The sequence below is a fragment of the Trichechus manatus genome, unplaced genomic scaffold (genome assembly GCF_000243295.1).
Source record: "Trichechus manatus latirostris isolate Lorelei unplaced genomic scaffold, TriManLat1.0 scaffold00138, whole genome shotgun sequence".
In the NCBI taxonomy this organism is placed as follows: domain Eukaryota; kingdom Metazoa; phylum Chordata; class Mammalia; order Sirenia; family Trichechidae; genus Trichechus; species Trichechus manatus.
The window spans coordinates 1,111,821-1,132,610 of NW_004444074.1; the positions used below are offsets into that span (position 1 = coordinate 1,111,821).

At 49.5% G+C, this 20,790-nt stretch overlaps 2 protein-coding genes across 3 annotated transcripts in view; both read left to right on the forward strand.

Annotated features, from left to right (window-relative positions):
- The window catches only part of PHF12 (PHD finger protein 12), a 39,920-nt gene extending 25,745 nt beyond the window's left edge, over positions 1-14,175 (forward strand). For both annotated transcript variants that reach the window (XM_004385356.2, XM_023739627.1), the window contains 10 exons: positions 942-1,074; positions 2,850-3,014; positions 5,751-5,909; positions 6,468-7,263; positions 8,486-8,611; positions 9,356-9,499; positions 10,413-10,511; positions 11,265-11,347; positions 11,945-12,083; positions 12,400-14,175. In XM_004385356.2, coding sequence (XP_004385413.1) covers positions 942-1,074; positions 2,850-3,014; positions 5,751-5,909; positions 6,468-7,263; positions 8,486-8,611; positions 9,356-9,499; positions 10,413-10,511; positions 11,265-11,347; positions 11,945-12,083; positions 12,400-12,737 — 2,182 coding nt within the window. In that variant the 3' untranslated portion in view covers positions 12,738-14,175. The remainder of the gene's footprint in view (positions 1-941; positions 1,075-2,849; positions 3,015-5,750; positions 5,910-6,467; positions 7,264-8,485; positions 8,612-9,355; positions 9,500-10,412; positions 10,512-11,264; positions 11,348-11,944; positions 12,084-12,399) is intronic.
- Positions 14,176-16,054: 1,879 nt separating this feature from the next.
- On the forward strand, positions 16,055-20,560 carry DHRS13 (dehydrogenase/reductase 13). Its single transcript, XM_004385440.2, has 5 exons — positions 16,055-16,181; positions 16,264-16,382; positions 17,376-17,499; positions 17,654-17,965; positions 19,730-20,560. The coding sequence occupies exons 1-5, from the start codon at positions 16,055-16,057 to the stop codon at positions 20,179-20,181; spliced, it is 1,134 nt and encodes a 377-aa protein (XP_004385497.1). The 3' UTR covers positions 20,182-20,560.
- The last annotated feature ends 230 nt before the right edge of the window (positions 20,561-20,790 follow it).

Consider the following 20,790-nt stretch of genomic DNA (forward strand, 5'->3'; position numbering starts at 1 on the left):
AGCTAGCAGGAAGAACTCTGGCCAGCGGGAAACAAGTCCCTGGAAAAAGCAGAGTGTTTAAATCACTAAAAATGAGTTTAAAAGTAGTACAAGTATCTGTGGTAGCTGGTGTGCATAGAACTGGATGACTTCCAAAAGCCTCTAGGCTACCCAGTTGTACCTTCCCTGGGACACTGGTTTCCTTCAGATTGGATCTCCTCAGTGACAGGAATCAGCTGCTTCAATTACTGAAGCTGGACTTGGCTGGCTTGGGTGTGGTAGAAGGACTGCATTATGATCAGGGCAGGATAGCAGGAGAAAATAGCTATAGAAAATAGCTAAAACTATAGGGAACTAGATGGTAGCACAGCAGAACCCTGAGCCAGGCCCAGACTGTGGCATCCAGTTCATCTCAGGACCCAAGGAGTGCCATGGTTACAAATCGTTATTGGCATTTGCTCAAGTCCTTTCCCGTGAACCATACTTACATGAACACATTACAGAATCATTTTCCCAACACACCGCTCCCTGGCAGATTGCCAGTTTTGCCAAATGCTGCATGCAGGAAAGAAGTGTTTTCTTGCTGTGGTTAAGACTCTAGAAAGGTTGCTAGTGACTTTTTTAAATGAGGTAGTTGCTCTGTTTTTAGTTGTAGGAAGATCAGAACAGAGTTGGCTGTCTTCCCCCTGTGGGTACTGAGCGTTGATCATTTCTACTCTGACAACCACTTGAGCTATACTCTAAATAAACATTCAGTTCGCAACAAGACACATTCCTCTTAGGAGAGAGAATAATGGAGAGCCTGGTGGTAGCCCCCAACTTAGTCATCTTGCTGATCATGAATGTAACTGAATCACTGGTGGAGGAGATTAGGATTAATGAGGGGAGGCTGTCTCACAGTTCAGAGTTGGTTTGAATTCTCCCATCTTGCCACAGAAATGGCCTACATCTCTTCTTTGCAGGAGTTGCCGCGTGGCCCCTCTCATCCAGTGTGACTATTGCCCCCTCTTGTTCCACATGGACTGCCTCGAGCCGCCGCTCACTGCCATGCCTCTGGGCAGATGGATGTGTCCGAATCACATCGAACATGTGGTGGTAGGTACAGCGGTGTCCATTCAGTCCTCCACAGGCACAGCTGGGGCATGGACTGATTCAGTAGGAAGCAAATTAAGGTCAGCTTTGTGCCAGAGTTCACTATAACCTCTCAGATGCTGGTTTCTGCGGACCATCCTACTCATTTCCAATTATTTTGACATACCTCAGCTGTGCACTATTTGTTTCCATGTTTTCCTCCCTCTTATTTTTAGAAGGAACAAACTAAGAAAATTCTAAAATATTTATTCTTATATCTCAGGAATTAGCTCTGGCTGTTACTGCCTGGTAACTTCTGAGATTTGAAGAATTAACATGGATAACAGTATTCTAGGCAGTCAGTCATTTATTGAATACCTGATGTGTCCCAGGCACCAGATGAGGCTCTTCCCCTTCTCTTGCTTTAATTCTTTATAACGACCTTGTGCTGATGACACATAATGGGTATTTAATAAGTAAGTTGTTGAATGAATGAATGATGCAAGGATCTTATTACTTTATCTCCAGGACTCTGTGTACATTTTCCAGACTGCTTCCTGGGGCTAGAACAGAGCTGTAGTTTGCCACCTCCAAAAGAGGTTTAGGACCTCTCCTTACAGACAATTAGAATAGTCATTCACAAGGTTGACTGGAAGAGGCTTCAGGCAGAGGAGCTCCCTCACAGGAGCAGCCTTTCCAGTGGAACAGGTTGCTGTCTATGATGTATTACATGTTCCATGGCAATAACTATAGAATGACTACTGGCCTTAAACATGGCAGTGTGCTCCCAACCCCAGCCCCCAAGGCGAAGGAACTTCAGTTATAGTCTTGCACATGTGTCATAGAAAAGTTGCTTTGAGTTCTTATTTCAGCTAATGCTGCTCAGAAAGGTTTAGCTAGGAGAAATTTTCTCTCTGAAGCTCAGTATCAGACTATCTTGTTTTGCCTCCTGCTGAAAGAGAAAACAAGACATGAGCAGTCTACCCAAATATGAATCTTAAAGACCAGCTCTCCAGCAGATGAGAAATCATTAAATTTGGTGATTTTTTTTTTACAGCTTAGGTGTTACCCTAATTTACTAATTGGGAAGCTGCTACAACAGGTCTTTTCTTCTGAATTAAAGTAGGAGACCAAATGTAGAGGAGAAAAGTGGCATAATTTCTATATGCCTTCTGTATGCTACTGCAGGAGCTCTTCCTTCCCCTTGGCCTCTAAGAACAACCCAAGGTTTTCCCTACCTAAGGAGGAAAATAATAATATCCAGATGGGCTCACTAATGTTCACTGGTACCATAGAGTAGAAATAGGACAGGGCACACAGGATTCTGGTGCTGACTCTGCTGTCAGCCAGTCTCCTTCTTATATAGGAGACAGTCCTACTTGCTGTAGGAGAGAGTCCCATGCTAGAGAGGGAGGCTGGGTCTCTTGAGGGCCAAGGCCTGCGTTTCCTCTGAAACCTGTACTGCTTTTGGTTACCTTTTTTGTTCTGACCTGGAGCAGAAGACTGTCAAGGGCTAGATTTGGAAGGGCACTTCTTAGCTTAGTCTCTTACCTCCTGTCCCCTCAAACCTCTCTAGGGGATGGGACTATACCAGCTTTTCCCCACTGGATTTGGACAGGGCTGAGGAAGAGTCTCATCCATTTTCCCTTGCCCTCTGACAGAGAACGTTATAGCCCTCCCTGACTGAAAGAACCCATTTGACTAAGGGCCTCTCTTTTTCAAACCTAGAAGATGGGGTTAGTGGTGGGGGGATGGGCACTTTGAACCTCACTGCAGGAGTGTGTCTGCTTTGTCCCTAGCTGAACCAGAAGAATATGACACTGAGCAATCGGTGCCAGGTGTTCGACCGTTTCCAGGACACCATTTCACAGCACGTCGTCAAAGTGGACTTCCTGAACCGAATCCACAAGAAACACCCTCCTAATCGCCGGGTGCTCCAGTCGGTCAAAAGAAGAAGTTTGAAGGTGAGTCACAACGTGGTGCAGGCAGGATGGTGCTCTCTGAGTGCCTTCATAGGATAAGCAGAGGATCATTGTCCTAAGTTTACAGATGCAACCTGATGCCTCTGAGATTTGTCTGTGGTTTCTCAGGAAGTAATAATGGATGTGACTGTATGTTTTAATACTTGAGATAGTGGTCAGGATTATGAGGGCCAAACCCCAAATTGGCCTTTAGACTCTGCAAGTCTCTAGATCTCCTGAGGATAGCACCCTTTGGCCCAGCCCACTGAACCCAGGTGTGCTCTGCTGTTACTGTCCCCTTGCCTCGCACTCGTCTTGTCTGTTGTCCCTGTAGATGGCCCCTGTCCCAGAGCTCTCTGATCAGGTGAAGGTAGGAGTGATTAAACAGAAAGAGCCATGTGGAAAGTGAGGAGCTATTCCCAGCTGAGGAATTTGATAGGAAAATGTCCAAGAGAGAGTTAAATCTGTTTTTTCAGGCTGCTGTTAGTATATCACCGATGACCCAAATTATGGCATTGTCATAATAATACCTAATATTGAATGGACTTTACAGTGTCTAGAGTGTCCGCAAAGATTTCCTTCCTTGAAAACCACTGGTGGTGGTGAAGATGAGGATGTTTCTCCTAAGCTATTCAATCTCCTCATTCTGGTAACCTACAGAGTCCAACACTATATACCCATATATAAATTTGCAAAGAAATTAATTTTTCTCTTTTGAAACAACCCCCTCAGATACTCATGTGTCAGTGGAAACCAGCAATTCTCAAATATGGCCACTTGATGGCAGTCACACTTTAAAATCATTCACACCACTCCTGTCACTTCCAGTGAGTGTCAGCGATAGCAAGATGTTATCTGTTGAAAATTGTATAACAAACTCTTAACTGCATAAATATTTATACTTATGTGGAAGCACAAGTTTTCCAAAATTAAGGTATTTTAGTTTGGATGTAGGGGATATTAGAGGTGTCATATCTTATACCTCAGTTAAACAGATCTAAAATTAATCCAGGCTGTGGAATTCATTGTGTAGATTTGGAAGAGATCCTGGCTGCTGAAGTGAACAGGCCAGGGCACCTTGATAAAACCCTTTGATTTTATGGTGCCCTCTTTTTTTAATGGTTCCCTATTTTTAAGGGAAATTCAAGCGCATGAGTTGCCTGAAAAGCCTTTTGTACTTGGATAATTTGAGAGTGAAATGAGGACTGTAGCACCAGAGCACAGTGACAGAGAACTGCTCCAGCTCTCTCCCAGAACGTTGGCTTTTATCTTTGATGCATAGCAATAGAGGCAAAAGCTGCTGAGAACTTCACATCTGCGCCAGAGACTCCTCTTCCACATACCCCATTACTCTTCCCCAAGGGACAGCCTTAGTCCAGCCCACTGCTTGTTCCTCCCCCTCCCATTCCTGAGTGAGCTCAGACGGGCCCATGGCACCAGCTAATACTGTTATAGTGATGACTCTCAATTCCATATTCTTTGCCTTTTGCCTCATATCCAGATTCGTATCTGCCTGCCTATCCCACGGATACCTCAGTCTCAACCTGCCCATCCAAAAGTCTTCTGCCCCTCCAAATCTGTTCTTCCTCCTGTATTTCCTATTTCAGTTAATGCAGTGATCTCTACTCAGTCCCTCAAGCCAAAATTCTGGGAACCATTTTCAGCAGCTCTTCCCCTATCTTCCATGAGGACTTGGTCATAAAATCTGTTGATTCTCCAAATGTTTTCCAAATCCACCAAGTACTTTCACACTCTGTACCTTACATGTTACTCTCCTACCAGAGATGCCTTCCGCTTATTTCCCTTTGTCTACCTGGAAGGTCCTTTCCAGCTTCCAAGTCTCAGCTCAAATATTGCCTTCTCTGTAAAATCTTTGCTAATCCCAAGCTTCTTCCCATCCCCAGACAGAAATGAGCACATTCCTCTCTGTTTTTTATAGCACCTTGGACATGCCTCTATTCTAGGACCCGTTGCATTGTATTGTAATGTTTGTGTATTTATCTCCCCACTAGACTGTGAGCTCTTCGAGGACAGGGCTTAAATTTTATTCACCTCTGGATCACTAGGACTTGGCACACTACCCAGACTCAGGAGGTGCTGAATAAATGGTGGTTGAATGTATGAGTGACTCTTGCTTATGTGGCTCTTCCATTCTTAACATGGTGTGATTCAGAGTGTGTCTTCTGTCTTTGTGCAACAAAGAGGTCTTCTTCAGTTGTTTCGTGAGTCATGAATAAATGGATAAAGAAGACTAATATTGACTGAATGCTTATCATGAGCCAGGCATTAAACTGGGCATTTTGACTGTGAATGTGACCTTATTTAACTTCTTACCTCTCAGGTATTGCTCACCAACCTCCCAAACTTGGCACTGAGCAGTAGGAGCCTAGAATACCACTCTGAAGCCCTGTCCAGTGTCAGTCTTCCATGGTACTTATTCAAGTCAAAAGCAGAAGCCAGCACACAGTAGTTTGTGGATTCTGCAGGCCTGAGACCTTGATGAAGAAAAGTGGGGCCCTGCCTGCTGTCCCATCTCTGTGCCTTCTCAGGCCAGTGTGTGCTGTGTCAGAATCGAAGAGATAGGGCACCAAGCAGTTGCAGCACCCTAGCCTCCTTGTTGTGCCCCAGAGTAGATGATCCTGGGCATCAGCACCTCAGATGGAACAGCTTGGCCAGGGCAGAATCACCGTGACATGTTGGCACTATATCCCTCTCCTTTCTTTTATCTACCCTGAACAGGTTCCCGATGCTATAAAATCTCAGTACCAGTTTCCACCCCCTCTCATTGCATCCGCGGCCATTCGGGATGGGGAGCTGATCTGCAATGGGATCCCTGAGGAATCACAGACACACCTTTTGAACTCTGAGCACTTAGCCACCCAGGCAGAGCAGCAAGAGGTGAGTGAAGGCAGAGCTGGGATTCCAGATCCAGTGCTCCTTCCATCTCACCATAGCTGTGACTGAAAGTAGCTTCAGTGTCATTCCCATCCTCATCTTCCACAACTCTACTCACCCCAACCCCTAGCACCCAAGAGCTGAGTATTTCAGAGAGAACTTCTGACTCGGGTCCTGAAGGCAAGTAAGAAAGACCACAGAGGCAGCTACCCTGCTTTCTCCACCAGTCCCCCAATGTACTGGGAGATGGGCAGATCTGTCTTGTAGAATGAGATCAGTAGACCCATAGAGGTTCGGTGATAGTGCTGGACACACAGTAGGCACTTAGGGGCAGAGCCAGAATGAGAATTCCAGGCTCTGCTGACCAGGGTATTGCCTCCTGAGTGTAACAACAAGTCTTGCTTGGGAATGGAAATGGAATCCTATTTCAGGAGTCTTAACATATGCTGTTTGGGCATTCTCAGTGGGACTTTGGAAATAGTGCTTGTCAACTCTGCTGTAGCTGTGGCAGGAAAGACCAGTGTCTCCCAGGCCTCTCACTTTCCTCTTCTTCCATTGCAGTGGCTCTGTAGTGTTGTTGCGCTCCAGTGCAGCATATTGAAACATTTATCTGCTAAGCAGATGCCTTCGCATTGGGACTCTGAACAGACAGAGAAGGCTGATATTAAGCCTGTTATTGTGACTGACAGCTCAATTACCACCTCCCTGCAAACAGCTGACAAGGCACCTACACCTTCCCACCACCCCCTGTCGTGCCCCTCAGGGATTAACACCCAGAATTCCCTGAGCTGCTCTCCACCCTATCAGCCCCCAGCCCTAGAGGACATCAGCTGCAGTTCTTGTGCGGAAAAATCCAAGAAAGCCTCCTGTGGGACTGCCAACGGGCCAGTGAACACAGAGGTGAAAGTCAATGGCCCACACCTCTACAGCAGCCCCACTGACTCCACAGACCCCCGGCGACTTCCAGGCACCAACACCCCTCTACCAGGCCTCTCACACCGGCAGGGCTGGCCCCGGCCCCTCACGCCACCAGCGGCTGGGGGGCTTCAGAACCACACTGTCGGCATCATTGTGAAGACAGAGAATGCCACTGGCCCCAGCTCTTGCCCCCAGAGGAGTTTGGTTCCTGTCCCAAGCCTGCCCCCTTCGATTCCCAGCTCTTGTACCAGCATCGAGAACACCAGCACTTTGCAAAGAAAGACTGTCCAATCACAGATAGGACCTCCGTTGACAGATTCAAGGCCACTGGGCTCACCCCCAAATGCCACCCGGGTGCTCACTCCCCCCCAAGCAACAGGAGACGGTATCTTAGCCACAGGGGCCAACCAACGATTCTGCTCACCAGCGCCATCATCAGGTGAGTGCAGCTCATCCTTGGGTGGTTTGGAATAATTTTATGCTCTTCCTAGTAAATAACACTTAAGATTCAAAAAACATGTATATCCCTGTGACTACTTGAGAGAACTTTGATCTCTGTACTGTTTTGTTTTCCCCCCAGTTCTGTGATAGAAGGAGAAGCACATGTTAACTTGTCCCCATTTTATAGGTGGGACTGCTGAAGCCCTGAAAGGTTAAGTGATTTCCTTAAGGTGGCCTAGCAAGTTTGTTGAAGGTTTGGAACTACAGCCTGGGTCTCCTGAACTCCACCTCACACCTTCCAAACATAGTTTTTTGCCGGTTTTGTTCCATCACCTTAGAGAAAGGCAGTCTGCTCTCTGGAACAACTGTGATCAGCCTGAGGTTCTGGGTGATGGCCTAAGTGTTTCACGGTCCACACGTCCAGACTAGATCCATGCCTGATCCAGATCCTCAGAGCCAGCTCATTTGAGGAACTTCCATGTCAGGGAAACAGGGAGTAGAAAGCAACACTGCCTAGGTTGGTCTGCCCAGAAGCTTGCCCTCAAGTGACATGCCAAAGGGAAGTCTCTTAAGTCTCTACTTGGCCTACTGTGGACTTGCTCTATCAGTTGTCCCCAGTAAGCACTCAGGACCTCGAGGTTGCTGACCCCAGCATCTGAACCAGGTTTCAGATGCTGCTGGAACCCCCCGTGGTCTCTCCCGTCCGAACTGAAGCCGGCCTCCTAGTCAGCTGGGAGTCTCGGTAACCAGGTGACTGTGCCTTCTCTGCATGGGGGCCCCTGGTCCCAGGATGGCCCCTACTCTCAGGCTGTTTTTCTCTCTCTGATCATCCTTGAGTACCAGCCTGGAGATTTTGTACCCTGTGAGTCACCCCTCAGTAGGTAGGAGCTGCAGGGGCAGGTACTACTTCTTTAAGAGTAGAGGCAGCAGGGAGGTGGTCATGGCCCAGAGAATGCAGCTACCCTACCACTTACCCAGAGCAGTAGATGTCACTGGTTTTTGGTGCGCTGGAGACTCCTGCGTGCCCGGGTGTGTTGTCGTTCCATCTGCCCTTCCTCACCACACGTTTTTAGCTCTAGGAGTTCCAGACCCTATGGGTTGAGAATCAAGAAGGGAACATCACCTTGGGTCCGAAACCAGACCTGTCTCAGCAGTGGGGGATTGGACCGGTAGGTTTCCCTCAGGTGACGTAAGTAACAGTCTTCCTGCTCCGTCCCCAGATGGCAAGGTCAGCCCCGGCACGTTATCCATAGGAAGCGCTTTAACCGTACCCTCTTTCCCAGCCAACTCTACTGCCATGGTGGACCTCACCAACTCACTTCGAGCATTTATGGATGTCAATGGAGGTGAGTGAGTGAGCTGCTGCTGTTCAACCAGCTGTTGGGGTGAAAGCGCTGCCCTGTGCAGCATTCGGCTCATTTCAAAAAGGGAGAGAATGGGTGCCTGATCTCAGAAGGCTAGGGAGATGGGCATGAGGGGTGTGTCTCTTTGGTTAGAGGGATGGGGTAGAAAAGAAAGCCCCTTCTCCAATCCCTGCTTTATACACAAACACATAATCTAAGATAAAGGGGGAGCAGAGCCAAGGTGAACCAGTGAGAAGAGACTGAAATCACTTTAGGCAGATCACCTGGACATGCAGAATAAAACTAGAAGGATCCTTGCTCCCAAAGTAGGGACCCCCCCCATCTGCGGGAAATGCCCAAAGTCGAGGAGGATGGGGGCAGATCCTGATCTCTGGGAGTAGAGGGTGGGAAGGAACTCAAAGCCTCAATATCAGACACCCAGGCTTTCCCCACAGACAGGCAAGTGGTTTGTTTTGCTCTGCCTTTTTCGGACCACTTTACCTAAGATCAGGCTACTCAGCTGCAGGAGGTATCTACACCAGCTCTTTGGGACCCATCTCTCACTGCAGATTGGCTAGTGAGGTGCCTAGCTCCAGATCCCTGTACCATTTTGTATTTTATGCTGTTTGAGCAAAAATCTCTTGGCTGGGTTTTAGGAATGCTCAACTATTTGCTCTCTGACCCTCTGCTACTTCCACATTCCATTTCCTCCTCAGCTGCTTTTTAATCTTTCTCTTTGGTTAATAGAAATCGAGATAAATATGCTGGACGAGAAGCTGATCAAGTTTCTGGCCTTGCAGAGAATACATCAGCTTTTCCCCTCCCGGCTCCAAGCTTCACCGGGCAGTGTCGGGACACATCCGCTGGCTTCCGGAGGGCACCACACAGAAGGTGCGCATGCATACACCTGCAACCCCACCTTCAGATCTCCCCTCTGTGTGTGTGATCTCCCCTCCATGCAGAATCTCAGCTTCCAAAATCTCAAGCCTCCATGTGTGTTTTAATAGGCTTAGTAAAGCACCGTGGTTTCTCTTCTCAGAGAGATGGCAACCACAGCTTTGAGACAGACCTAGGGAAGTCTGCTGTAATTTGCTTCCACAGGAGTGCACTGTGAGACACAGAAAGCAGCTACCAGTACATTTAGTATTTGTGGTATGCTTTCTTTCTACTCAGTTACTTTCAGATACTAGAGTTAGAAGGGTTTCCGAAAAGGGACCTTTTCAAGTTCAGGGTGTGAAACAGAATAACAGTGAGCTAGCCTCCTGGAAATTCTTCCTAAAGCTATCTCTCTGTGCATTAGCCATGAAGAGCCTTGCTACTTAAAACTGTGGTCTCCAGACTAGCAGCGTCAGCATCATCTGAGAGCTTGTTAGAAATGTAGAGCTCAGGCCCCACCTCAGAAGATCTCTAGACGATTCATATGCACATTGAAGTTTGAGAAATTCTGTCCATGAGTCCTGTTTTTCCACAGCCTCCTTATGTATCAGCTGGTATATCTCTGCTAAGTCAACTGGCAGCCTAGGAGCTTAAAGGACTGTCATTGCCTGCCCTTGAATTCTGTGACAGTCCTCAGAGATGGCCCGCCTCACCCCATTTTGGAGATGCTGTGGCATGGGGAGAGGATGCCTTACCCTGAAGCAGCCAGTTCCTAGTGTCAGAGGTGAATTTGGAAAGATGAGTGGGATTATTTTCCCTAGGCCATGAGCCAAAGAGAAGGATTGGGAAGATCCAGGTTCTTTTGGTTTATGTTTGGGCCACAGTTTCTGAGTTTCTAAATGATCCTATCCCTGTGTTTGGCTTATAGTGCAAAGAAAGGAGATACAGGCCCGAGCTGTGTTCTACCCTCTCTTAGGGTTGGGAGGAGCTGTGAACATGTGCTATCGAACCCTCTACATCGGGACAGGTGAGCCAGCCAGGAAGCTGGGAGAGGCGCTGAATCTGTTCATCCCTAAAAATCGACATCCCTACCCCCAGAGGTTAGAAAGGGGAGAGGGAAGCCCTCTCCGAGCTGAATGGTTTAGTGGATGTCTAGACAAGAAGGACTAAGAAAGGAGACAGAAGCTTGTCTTCCCTGACTTAAGCCCTTGGGCTTTGTTTGTGCCCACTGTGGCATCAGGAGGGATGAAAGCTCTGACTGCTGCTCAGTGAGGCGTTTTAAACACTGCAAGGAAATAACCCAAGAGAGGGCAAAGGGCAAAGGCTTTGTCCCTGGAGGTCTTTGAAAAAGTGATGGGGCTCATACCTGCCCAACCTTCAGTTAACCTTGTATCTGGTGCAGAGGGACAGACAAATTAACGGTCTAAGCCCTTAGCCTAGAAATTTCCCATTCTTTCAGGTAATATGATTTACAGGCCCTGTGCTCCCATGTTGTACTCTCGTGGAGACATCCCGTCCTCTTCAGTAACTCATAGCTCCCTTTGGGCAACAGCCACGTGTTGTAAAGCAGATCTGCTGGCAGGAAGAGCTGTTCTTTAGCAGTAGATTGGAAGCAACATCAGTTTTTGTTCAAAAATACAAGGAGAGGGCCCTGGGCTACCTGCCCCTGGAGGTCTCTACTTGCATCTGCACAGAAGCTGACTCCCTCCCCATCACCTCCCCCACACATACACCTTACAATCTGTTCTCTGCCTTTTCCTCTACTCCTGCCACCTTGCAGGAGCTGATATGGACGTGTGCCTTACAAACTATGGTCACTGTAACTACGTGTCCGGGAAACATGCCTGCATATTCTACGATGAGGTGAGGGGTGGGGATGGGGTGGGAGGGAGTTCTCCCAACCTGAGGCCTCTCCCAGTCACTGGGTCTTTGTTCAGCGCACTGGAGTGAGGAAAGGGGGTTGAGGGTCCCCTCCTTTTCTTCCCTCCCTATCGTTCCTGGAGAAGAGTCTTGGTGTGAAAGGGCATCCTACAATGGCCCACCTGCTCCCCAGGAGCAGGGCTACCGTTTTCCCTGAGGTTGGTCAGAGGCAGAGCAGGGGGAACCAACCCTAAGACAGGGAAGGGGACCAGCATAGAAAGAAGCCAAGCCCTCAGGTTGTGTCCCTGTGAGTTTCTTGTGAGCCTCAGGTCTGCATTATCATGTGCCAGTGACATCCCATCAACAGGAGCCAGTGATGAGGAGACAGTAAAGGAGTGGTGGGAGTGAGGGGGTGTGGGGTGCTAGGAAGGAAGGCTTCCTAGAGGAGGTGAGTCTTGAGCCCCATCCTGAAGGGGGTGGGGGGGCCGTGATTGGGAAGAGAGTTCCCTTGGTAGAGCAGCACAGCCTTCTCTATATGTCCTCTCTCCCCTTAGCCCCAGGCAGCAGACCACACATCTTATCTTCCCTCCTCCTCCTCAGAATACCAAACATTATGAGCTGTTAAACTACAGTGAGCACGGGACAACGGTGGACAATGTGCTGTATTCATGTGACTTCTCTGAGAAGACCCCGCCAACCCCCCCAAGCAGTATTGTTGCCAAAGTGCAAAGTGTCATCAGTAAGTTGGAGCAGAGTGCCCGGCCACTTTTTGACACATTCTCTAAGGAAGGCCCAGTCAGGATGGCTCTGGCTTGCTGCAGATGACCTGCTGGCCCTTGGCTCTTGCCTTGCCGTCTCACTCCTGTTGTCCAATGCACCCACATAATGTATACACACCTACTTTGGGACTCTTGCCTCCGCGAGCCCTTTCTGAGCATTCCTCACCCCAGTCATGCAGCAGTTAGAATGGGGGAGGTGTGGGACCAGCGTGGCAAACAGCCCAGATGGGTTGGCTGCTCACGCTTCGTCTCATGTGACCGTCCCCCTCTTTCCAGGGCGCCACCGGCACCAGAAACAGAATGAAGAGCCGCCAAGTGAGGAGACAGCCATGATGAGCTCCCAGGCCCAGGGGCCACACCGGAAACCCTGCAACTGCAAAGCCAGCAGCTCGAGCTTGATTGGGGGCAGTGGGGCCGGCTGGGAGGGCACGGCCTTGCTGCACCATGGCAGCTACATCAAGCTGGGGTGCCTGCAGTTCGTCTTCAGCATCACTGAGTTTGCGACCAAACAGCCCAAAGGTGATGCCGGCCTGCTGCAGGATGGGGTCTTGGCTGAGAAGCTTTCCCTCAAGCCCCACCAGGGTCCTGTGCTGCGCTCTAACTCCATTCCCTAGGGCTGGCGGCTACCCCGCCACCTACCTGTCCCACCCACCCAAGACTCCTGCAATGCAAAAATGTACACAAACCAAGCCCGGGTTTTTTTTTATACTCCACCAGGAACCCTTCAACTACAATCTTTGCATGAAATGAAGAAAACCTTTTGACTTTTTTAAAAATCCTTTTTCTTTTCTCAAGTTCTAGGGGGCATTTGCACATATATTTGTACTCAACATTTCATGGGAAAGCGGCAGACCTGAGCTGAGGAGCAGCGAGGGCAGGGAGGGGAGGCCGATGGTCTGGACACTTCCTCCAACACAAAAACCGTTCCCCACCCACCTCCTGCTCCCTCTCCCTCGCCTGCCATTGTAAAATAATCAGAAACTTGTTCTATTTTGTGGCAGTGACAATAGTTTTATATTAAAAGAAAAAAATACAGTTTTCATACAGCAAAATCTATACAATATCATTGTTTTATTTAATATAAAGATCGCTACCCACCCTCCTTCCATGGCTCCCACCCTCCAGGTTATTTTCCCTTCTGCAGCGGTTGCACTACAGGTAGCTACTGTGTATTATGGACAAATGAGAAATGAATTCTTTTTCTGGCTGTCCATCTATTTTATTTCAAATAAGGAAAAGTGTATTTGGATTTTGTGTAAATACATCTAGTGATGACATTTTTTCAATGTTTTTAAAAACTGTGTACAGTACTACATGTGGTAGAGCGTTTTCTTCAAATTGTCTATTGTAGCAAAAACGTTTTTGTCGTAAACCTGTTTTGTCTCCTTTTTTTGTTCTCTTGCCACTTCTCTTCCTCCCATCCCTGGCTCCCTTCTCTCCTTCCACCCCGACAACTAGTACCAATGTACATAGTAATTGTAATGTTTTAGACTTTACAGAAACTTTCCTGTATTCTGTATATAAAAAACAAAAATACTTCAAATTATGTTTTCTGCCTGTCTGTCCTACCTGTCATCACCCCTAAAGGGGACCCTCCCTTGGATCCTGGTCACACAGGTGAGGGAGCCTTTGAAACAGGTCTCATTCCCAGATGCTCAGTCCCCGGGGGAAATCAGGAGAGGGTAGGTATTGGAGGAAAGGAGCCTAAGGTGGGTGGGGAAAAATGGAAGGGTAGGGTGCACTTGCTAGGGTGGGGGCTATAGTATGGCTTTATGGGTGACATGAGAGTTTAGAGGGCTTGGTCATTTGGCAGGATCAGATTCTGCAAGAATCCAAGAGTGTGTAGGTTCCTGAACTGTGGGACAGGAGTCCCTGTACCTGCTGGCTCCAAAACCAAGACAAAGTGAAGCTAGTACAAGACCTCTGCCTTCTGGACTGGAGGCATTAGCCTAAGGAGTCGGGGCTGCCTTTGATTCCAAGTGTTTGCTAATCATATTTATCTCCTATTCTGGGAGAGGTCTAAACACCTGGTTGTACTTTCCCCCCACCTCACCCCACAAGCCTTAGCTGGGCATTGAGCATTTCATTTATTCAAGTATAACTTGAGTCCCTCCTCTTTCCCAGGCCTGTGCTAGGTCTTGGGGACAACAGCAGACAGCAGGGCTGCCTCTTGGAGCTTAAGTCTCTAGTGCTGAGCAATTTGGTGATTCAAACATCTTGGAAACATGATGAAAAAAAGTGGGAAATCCAGTCTCTAGACTGAGCCATGCCACCTCTAGTTTGTGTGATTTATAATCACAACTTCTCTACAACCAGTTCTTCATCAGGAGGTGAGTCTATGCACAACCTTATCCTAAGGCTCCAGGGACCCTTTCACATCAAACTTCATCCCTTCCTTCTCCCAGACCTTATGTAAACTTTCTCCAGGGTATTTTTTTTCCTGAGAACAATCTCCTCTACTCCTTAGATAAAGAGCACCATGTCTATCCTAGGACTGTTGGGAGTAGGTAGTACATGTTGGTGTATCAGGATTTTGCCTTGGGGATGGAAAATGCAGCTCATCCTATAGCATCTACAACTGAGCCCTGAATCCACAGTGCAGCTAAATAGGAAACCCCCTGGAATCTGAAGTCTGTTCCTGGCTTCCACTTACCCATCTAGCTTTGTCTCCACACACTGTTCCCTCTGCCCAGAAGGGCCTCTTGAACTTCCCAAAGGCAGAAACTTGCATGCATGTTGTTCCACTTGGTATTTCCAAGGCTAACCACACTACTGAACTCATTGTAAGTACCGAACAACACATGCTAAGTTGTACTACGTTTCTTTGACAAGGTCCTTGCTTCCCTTCCTCTTGGCAAGTCACCTGCCCGGGAATGCCCTTACTTGCCTGTGCCTCACCATCATAGTTACTTCTTCCATTGAGGGATGGCGCTTCCTTACCTATTTCTACCACCTGTGAGAACCTTCCTCCTGAAGGACAGGTAACAGATTTTACTCTCTCCTTGCTTGCCTTCAAAAACAGGAGGGAGGCTGCGGAGGCAGGGAGATGGAGACAGGAAATGAATGAGTGAATCCTAACACTCGTTAACTGATGATGCCACCTTGAACACACTGCTTCATCTCTCCGGCCTCCGTGGGTACAACAGGGAATAATCTTAGAAGTGGAGGGCTGGATGTGAGGATAAGCAATTGAGGATTTGTTTACTGAGGGAAAGGGGCCCAAGATTGGACTTACTCTCTCAGAGACACAAGAGCATTCATGTACACACGCGAATCCAGAAAGCAAGGACTCTGCTACATACTCACACTCACGATTCACACACCCTGATTAGCTCCTCCACACAGGAACCATCTGTAAGCCCTCAGCCAGAGAGCATGCTCACAGGCACACGTGCAGAGGAGAGATACACACATACTGAGATGTTCATTCAAACACACACATTGACACTACAAAACATGCACACACCTGGAGGGGGCTTGGCCCACATGTGCACACACACCTAGTAGGTGCTCACACTGGCACACACACAGGGCACTCCCAGGGCTCACGAGCACATGGGCACCTACAAGGTGTTCACACAAACAGAGGATTGAAAGGCATGCACACAACTTGAAGCGTGATCACAGGGTACATGGACACATACACGCCTAGAAGTCATTCACGCAGACGCAGACGATGCGGATATAGGTACACACCTAGGAGTTCACCCGGGCACACACCAAGGGACTCAGATGCACGCCTAGGGGGCGCTCGCAGGGCCACACGCACACGCGCGCACACATCCCTGCTCTGCCTTCCCTCACGCCTCGGCCTGTCGGAGGCCGGGGCGCGCCAGGCTCCTTTCAAAGCCCGAGAGGGGTGAATCGGCGGCCTCCGGGCGGCGATCCAGGGCGGCGCGGAGTCTGGGCGGGAGCACGGAGGCAGACCAGCATGGAGGCGCTGCTACTGGGCGCGGGGTTGCTTCTGGGCGCCTACGTACTTGTCTACTACAACCTGGTGAAGGCCCCGCTGTGCCGCGGCATCGCCAGCCTGCGGGGCCGCACGGCTGTGGTCACTGGTGAGGGCGGGCGGGCTGGTGGGCGGCCAGGCTGCGGGGGAAGCCCGCCCGACTTAATTCGGTTCCCGCCCGCCATCCGCAGGCGCCAACAGTGGCATCGGGAAGATGACCGCGCTGGAGCTGGCGCGCCGGGGAGCGCGCGTGGTGCTGGCCTGCCGCAGCCGGGAGCGCGGTGAGGCAGCAGCCTTCGACCTCCGCCAGGTAAATGAGGGCGGGGGTGGGTGGGACGGTGAGCCAAGCACCCACAGGGACACGTCGGGACACAGAGGAGTGAGAAAAGCGGCTCCGGGGGGGACCTAGTTTGTGAGAGGAGAGTGCGGCTTGGTTCATTAAGCGCAGAACAGGGGTGCACGCGGTGCTGTGGTCACACAAGGAAGGAACACCAGACCCAAGTGAGGGCCGGGAGGGCTTCCTGAAGGACATGATTGCTGTTCTAAGATATTTAAGAATCGGTAGGAGTTAATGAAGAACAGCAGGGGAGGGAACAGCATAAGTAAAGGCTCTGAAGCAAAACAGCAGGTCTGATCTGAGAAATTGTAAAAAGGTTTAGCAAGGCTGGGGCACAAAGCTGGGGAAGTGGGGCAGATGAAGGGGTTGAAGGCTATGAGCCAGGGCCAGTCTCTGGAGGCCCTTATAGATCTTACTGAGGAGCTTGGATTTCATAGGATGAGTAGCGGGGTTCCAGTGAAGGGGCCTCATCAGGATCTGAACTAAGTCAGAATAGCCTTTTGAAATGAACCCTTTGGTGGCTTTGCGGTGCCTGGACTGGAAGGGGCAAGAATGGATAAGAGGAGAACACTGAGAAGTCTGTTGCAGATTTCAGGGTGGGCGATAATGGGCAAAGGGGGTGATAATAATAAGTACCTACACAGCGTTGTGTGCCAGACAATGTTCTGAGTACTTTACATATATTAACTCATTTAACCCTCACAACAGCTCTCTAAGACAGATACTATCATTATTCCCATTTTACTGTGAGAGAACTGAGACCAGGGAGATTAAGTATCTTGCCCAAGGTCACGTAAGAGACAAAGTCGAGATTTGCATCCAGAGTCCACACACTTATCCACTGCACTCTAATGCATAGGGGCAAATTTTATAATATGAGGAGATGGACTCTCAGAATTTTGTGCCTGGGGAGAGGGAAGAGGAAGGAGGTGTCCAGTGACAAACCCCGCCCTTGCCACTCTACAGGAAAGTGGGAACAATGAGGTCATCTTCATGACCTTGGACTTGGCCAGTCTGGCCTCCGTGCGAGCCTTTGCCACTGCCTTCCTGAGCTCTGAGCCACGGCTGGACGTTCTCATCCACAATGCCGGTGAGGGGCAGCAAGCCCTGCAAGGGGGCAGTGGGTGGCCAGGGGCCAGAGTTCATGTGAGAAGGAAGCCCCCTACTCCCATCTCACAGATAGGAACACTGAGGCCTGCAGGGCCCCCTCCAGAGCAATTGCTCATGCCTAGCCGCTACTCCAGGGATCAGTTCCTGTGGCCGGACCCGTGAGCCCTTTAACCTACTGCTGCGGGTGAACCACATCGGCCCCTTCCTGCTGACACAGCTGCTGCTGTCCCGGCTGAAAACATGCGCCCCCAGCCGCGTGGTGGTGGTCTCCTCAGCTGCCCATCGGCGCGGGTGCCTCGACTTCACCCGCCTGAACCACCCGGTGGTGGGCTGGCAGCAGGAGCTGCGGGCATATGCTGACAGTAAGCTGGCCAACATATTGTTTGTCCGGGAGCTCGCCACCCAGCTTGAAGGCACTGGCATCACCTGCTACGCAGCCCACCCAGGTGAGGCCTAGCCCCTCAGTTGCTTCTGATGCCCCCTCTCCCATCCTTGCCCCACTCCGTGCTCCCCCAGCCTCTCACTGAGCCACAGAATCTCAGAACAGGAAGGAAGCAAGTCACAAGGAGGGGCTTGTCCCTCTGCTAATCTTGGAACCAGGCTCTCCTACTCTGGGTTCTTCCTCTCACACCAGAAGCTTGGATGCTGACCACTGGGTGGGGTATGGCAATGAATAAGACCCAGGACCTCGCCCCCAAAGAGCTATCCATACTGACTGAACTAACACTAATGATGATAGCTAACAATCATTAATTCATTCAAGAAGCATTTACTAGGCAGAAAGGGACAGCAGCTGGTTGAATGGACATGGGAAATTGGAGGTGGAAAGGAGTGTGCTGTCACAGTATAGGAGAGCAACTAAGGTCACATAGCAGTGTGTGTATAAATTTTATACGAGAAACTAACTTGAACTGTAAACCTTCATTTAAAGCACAATTAAAAAAAAAAAGCAGCAGCAGCAGCATTTACTGAGCACTTACTAGGTACCTGCCATCATTAGTCTCAGTGCTAGGGACACAACAGTGAACAAAACAAAGACCCTACCCTCAGAGAGTTTACATCCCAGTGTGGAGGAGGAGACAGACAACGAATAAATGAATAAATAAATATGTACAATGACAGGTGGTGATGAAATGATATGGGGAAAGATAAAACAGGATAAGGGGCATATGGAATGCCAGGGATGGGTCAAACCAAAACCAAACCAAACCCGTTGCCGTTGAGTTGATTCTGACTCATAGCGACCCTATACCGCAGAGTAGAACTGCCCCATGGGGCTTCCAAGGAGCAGCTGGTGCATTCAAACTACCTACCTTTCGGTGAGCAGCTGAGCTCTTAACCACTGTGCCACCAGGGCTCTGGGAGTGGGTAGGGAGTGCTATTTTATCTATAGCAGTCAAGGAAGACATATCTGAAAAGGTAACATTTAAGCAGAGGTCTGAAGGAGATGAGGGAGTGAGCCAGGTGGCTCTCTGGAGAGAAAAGTGTTCTGAACAGAGCAAACAGCAAGTGCAAATGCCCTGAGGCAGAACTGCCTGGGGTGCTTGAGGAGGATCAGGGAGGCTGGTGTGGCTGAAACAGAGTGAGAGGGGGAGAATGGAAAGAGATGAGGTCAAAGAGATGGGTTGGCTCATCTAGGATACCTTGTAAACACTGGCTTTTACTGAGTAAAAAACTGGTGAATAAGACCCACCTGCCTTCAGGGAACAGATTACAGAGGTATAACAAGAACTGCCCTACCCATATTACCATACTGCATTTTAGGTAGTCATTGCCTAAGGCTCATTAATAATTATAATCATTACGATAATAATAATCACAACTAACCTTTATTAAGCCTTTGTTACATGCTATATCCTTAGTGTTCAAAACAGTGGCTAGTATACCATAGGTGCTTAATAAATGTTTGCTGGTTAAACAAAGGAGTAGGGCTTGAGCTAGAAGATAAAGATAGAGAGACAGAATTGTTTCAGGCAGGGACATGGCATGAGCAAAATCTGGGAGGTGGGGATGTATAAGTAGTTTGGATGGAGGGGAAGGCTTCCTGTAGGAATGAGTGAAGTCACTTCGTGAATGCCTGATAAATACTATCTTGGCTTCTCTGGAACCCGGCTCTGTCCTCCACTCCCCCTCTGGCCCTGTTCCCACTGCCCTTACCCTGGGCCCCCATCTACCTTCCTCCCTACTCCTTCCTTCCTTCTTGCTCCCAGGGCCTGTGAACTCAGAGCTGTTCCTGCGCCATGTTCCGGGATGGCTGTGCCCACTTCTGCGCCCACTGGCCTGGCTGGTGCTGCGGACGCCAAGAGGGGGTGCCCAGACACCTCTGTACTGTGCTCTACAGGAAGGCATTGAACCTCTCAGTGGGAGATACTTTGCCAACTGCCGTGTGGAGGAGGTGCCCCCAGCTGCCCGAGACGACAGGGCAGCCCACCGGCTGTGGGAGGCCAGCAAGAGGCTGGCAAGGCTAGGGCCTGGGGAGGAAGCTGAACCGGGTGAAGATTCCCAGCCTGAGGACGCAGGGTCCCCTTCTTCTCTGAGCACCCCCCACCCTGAGGAGCCCACAGTTTCCGAACTCTACCCCAGCCCTCAGAGCTCACCAGACTTGTCTAAGGTCACATGCCGAAGTCAGATTAAAGCTGAGCCTGAAACCCCAACCTGCTAACCCCCAGGCCAAGTGCTTTCTACCCCACTTCATGGCCCTTGAAGGCCCCAGCTGTGCGCCAGGCCATGCCCTGGGCACTGAGGAGGTTGCCAAGTTTTACCTCTGTGGTTACTTTCTGGGGCCTCAAGGTACGCCCTGGATAGCACTTTTCCTGGTGGAAGGAAATGACTAGTTATTATTTCCCCCATCCCCCCACAGGGTAACAGTAACCCCAGATTGGGGGTGGGGATAATATGCCAGACACTGTGCTTCTCGGGAATTCGAATTTCAGATTTCCCGACTCCACCGTCAGTGATTCTGACCAGCTCCGGATTCCATAAAACAACAAGAAAAAAACCCTTTGCTGTTGAGTCAATTCCAAGTCCATAGTGACCCCGTGGGACAGAGTAAAACTGCCCAATAGGGCTTCCAAGGCTCAGAAGCAGACTGCCACATCTTTCTCCTGTGGAGCTGCTGGTGGGTTTGAACTACCAACCTTTTGGTTAGTAGCCGGACACTTAACCACCGCACCACCAGGGCTCCTTACCTCTGGATTAAAAAACCAAACCAAACCCGGTTGCCGTCGAGTCGATTCTGACTCATAGCGACCGGAAAGCTGTGATTAGATGC

Bases quoted from the DNA above. Each gene is read 5' to 3' on its own strand.
- DHRS13 (XM_004385440.2), top strand. From the start codon at position 16,055: ATGGAGGCGCTGCTACTGGGCGCGGGGTTGCTTCTGGGCGCCTACGTA. The intron at 16,182-16,263 runs GTGAGGGCGGGC...CGCCATCCGCAG, and splicing joins CCGCACGGCTGTGGTCACTG to GCGCCAACAGTGGCATCGGG. The intron at 17,500-17,653 runs GTGAGGGGCAGC...CCGCTACTCCAG, and splicing joins CGTTCTCATCCACAATGCCG to GGATCAGTTCCTGTGGCCGG.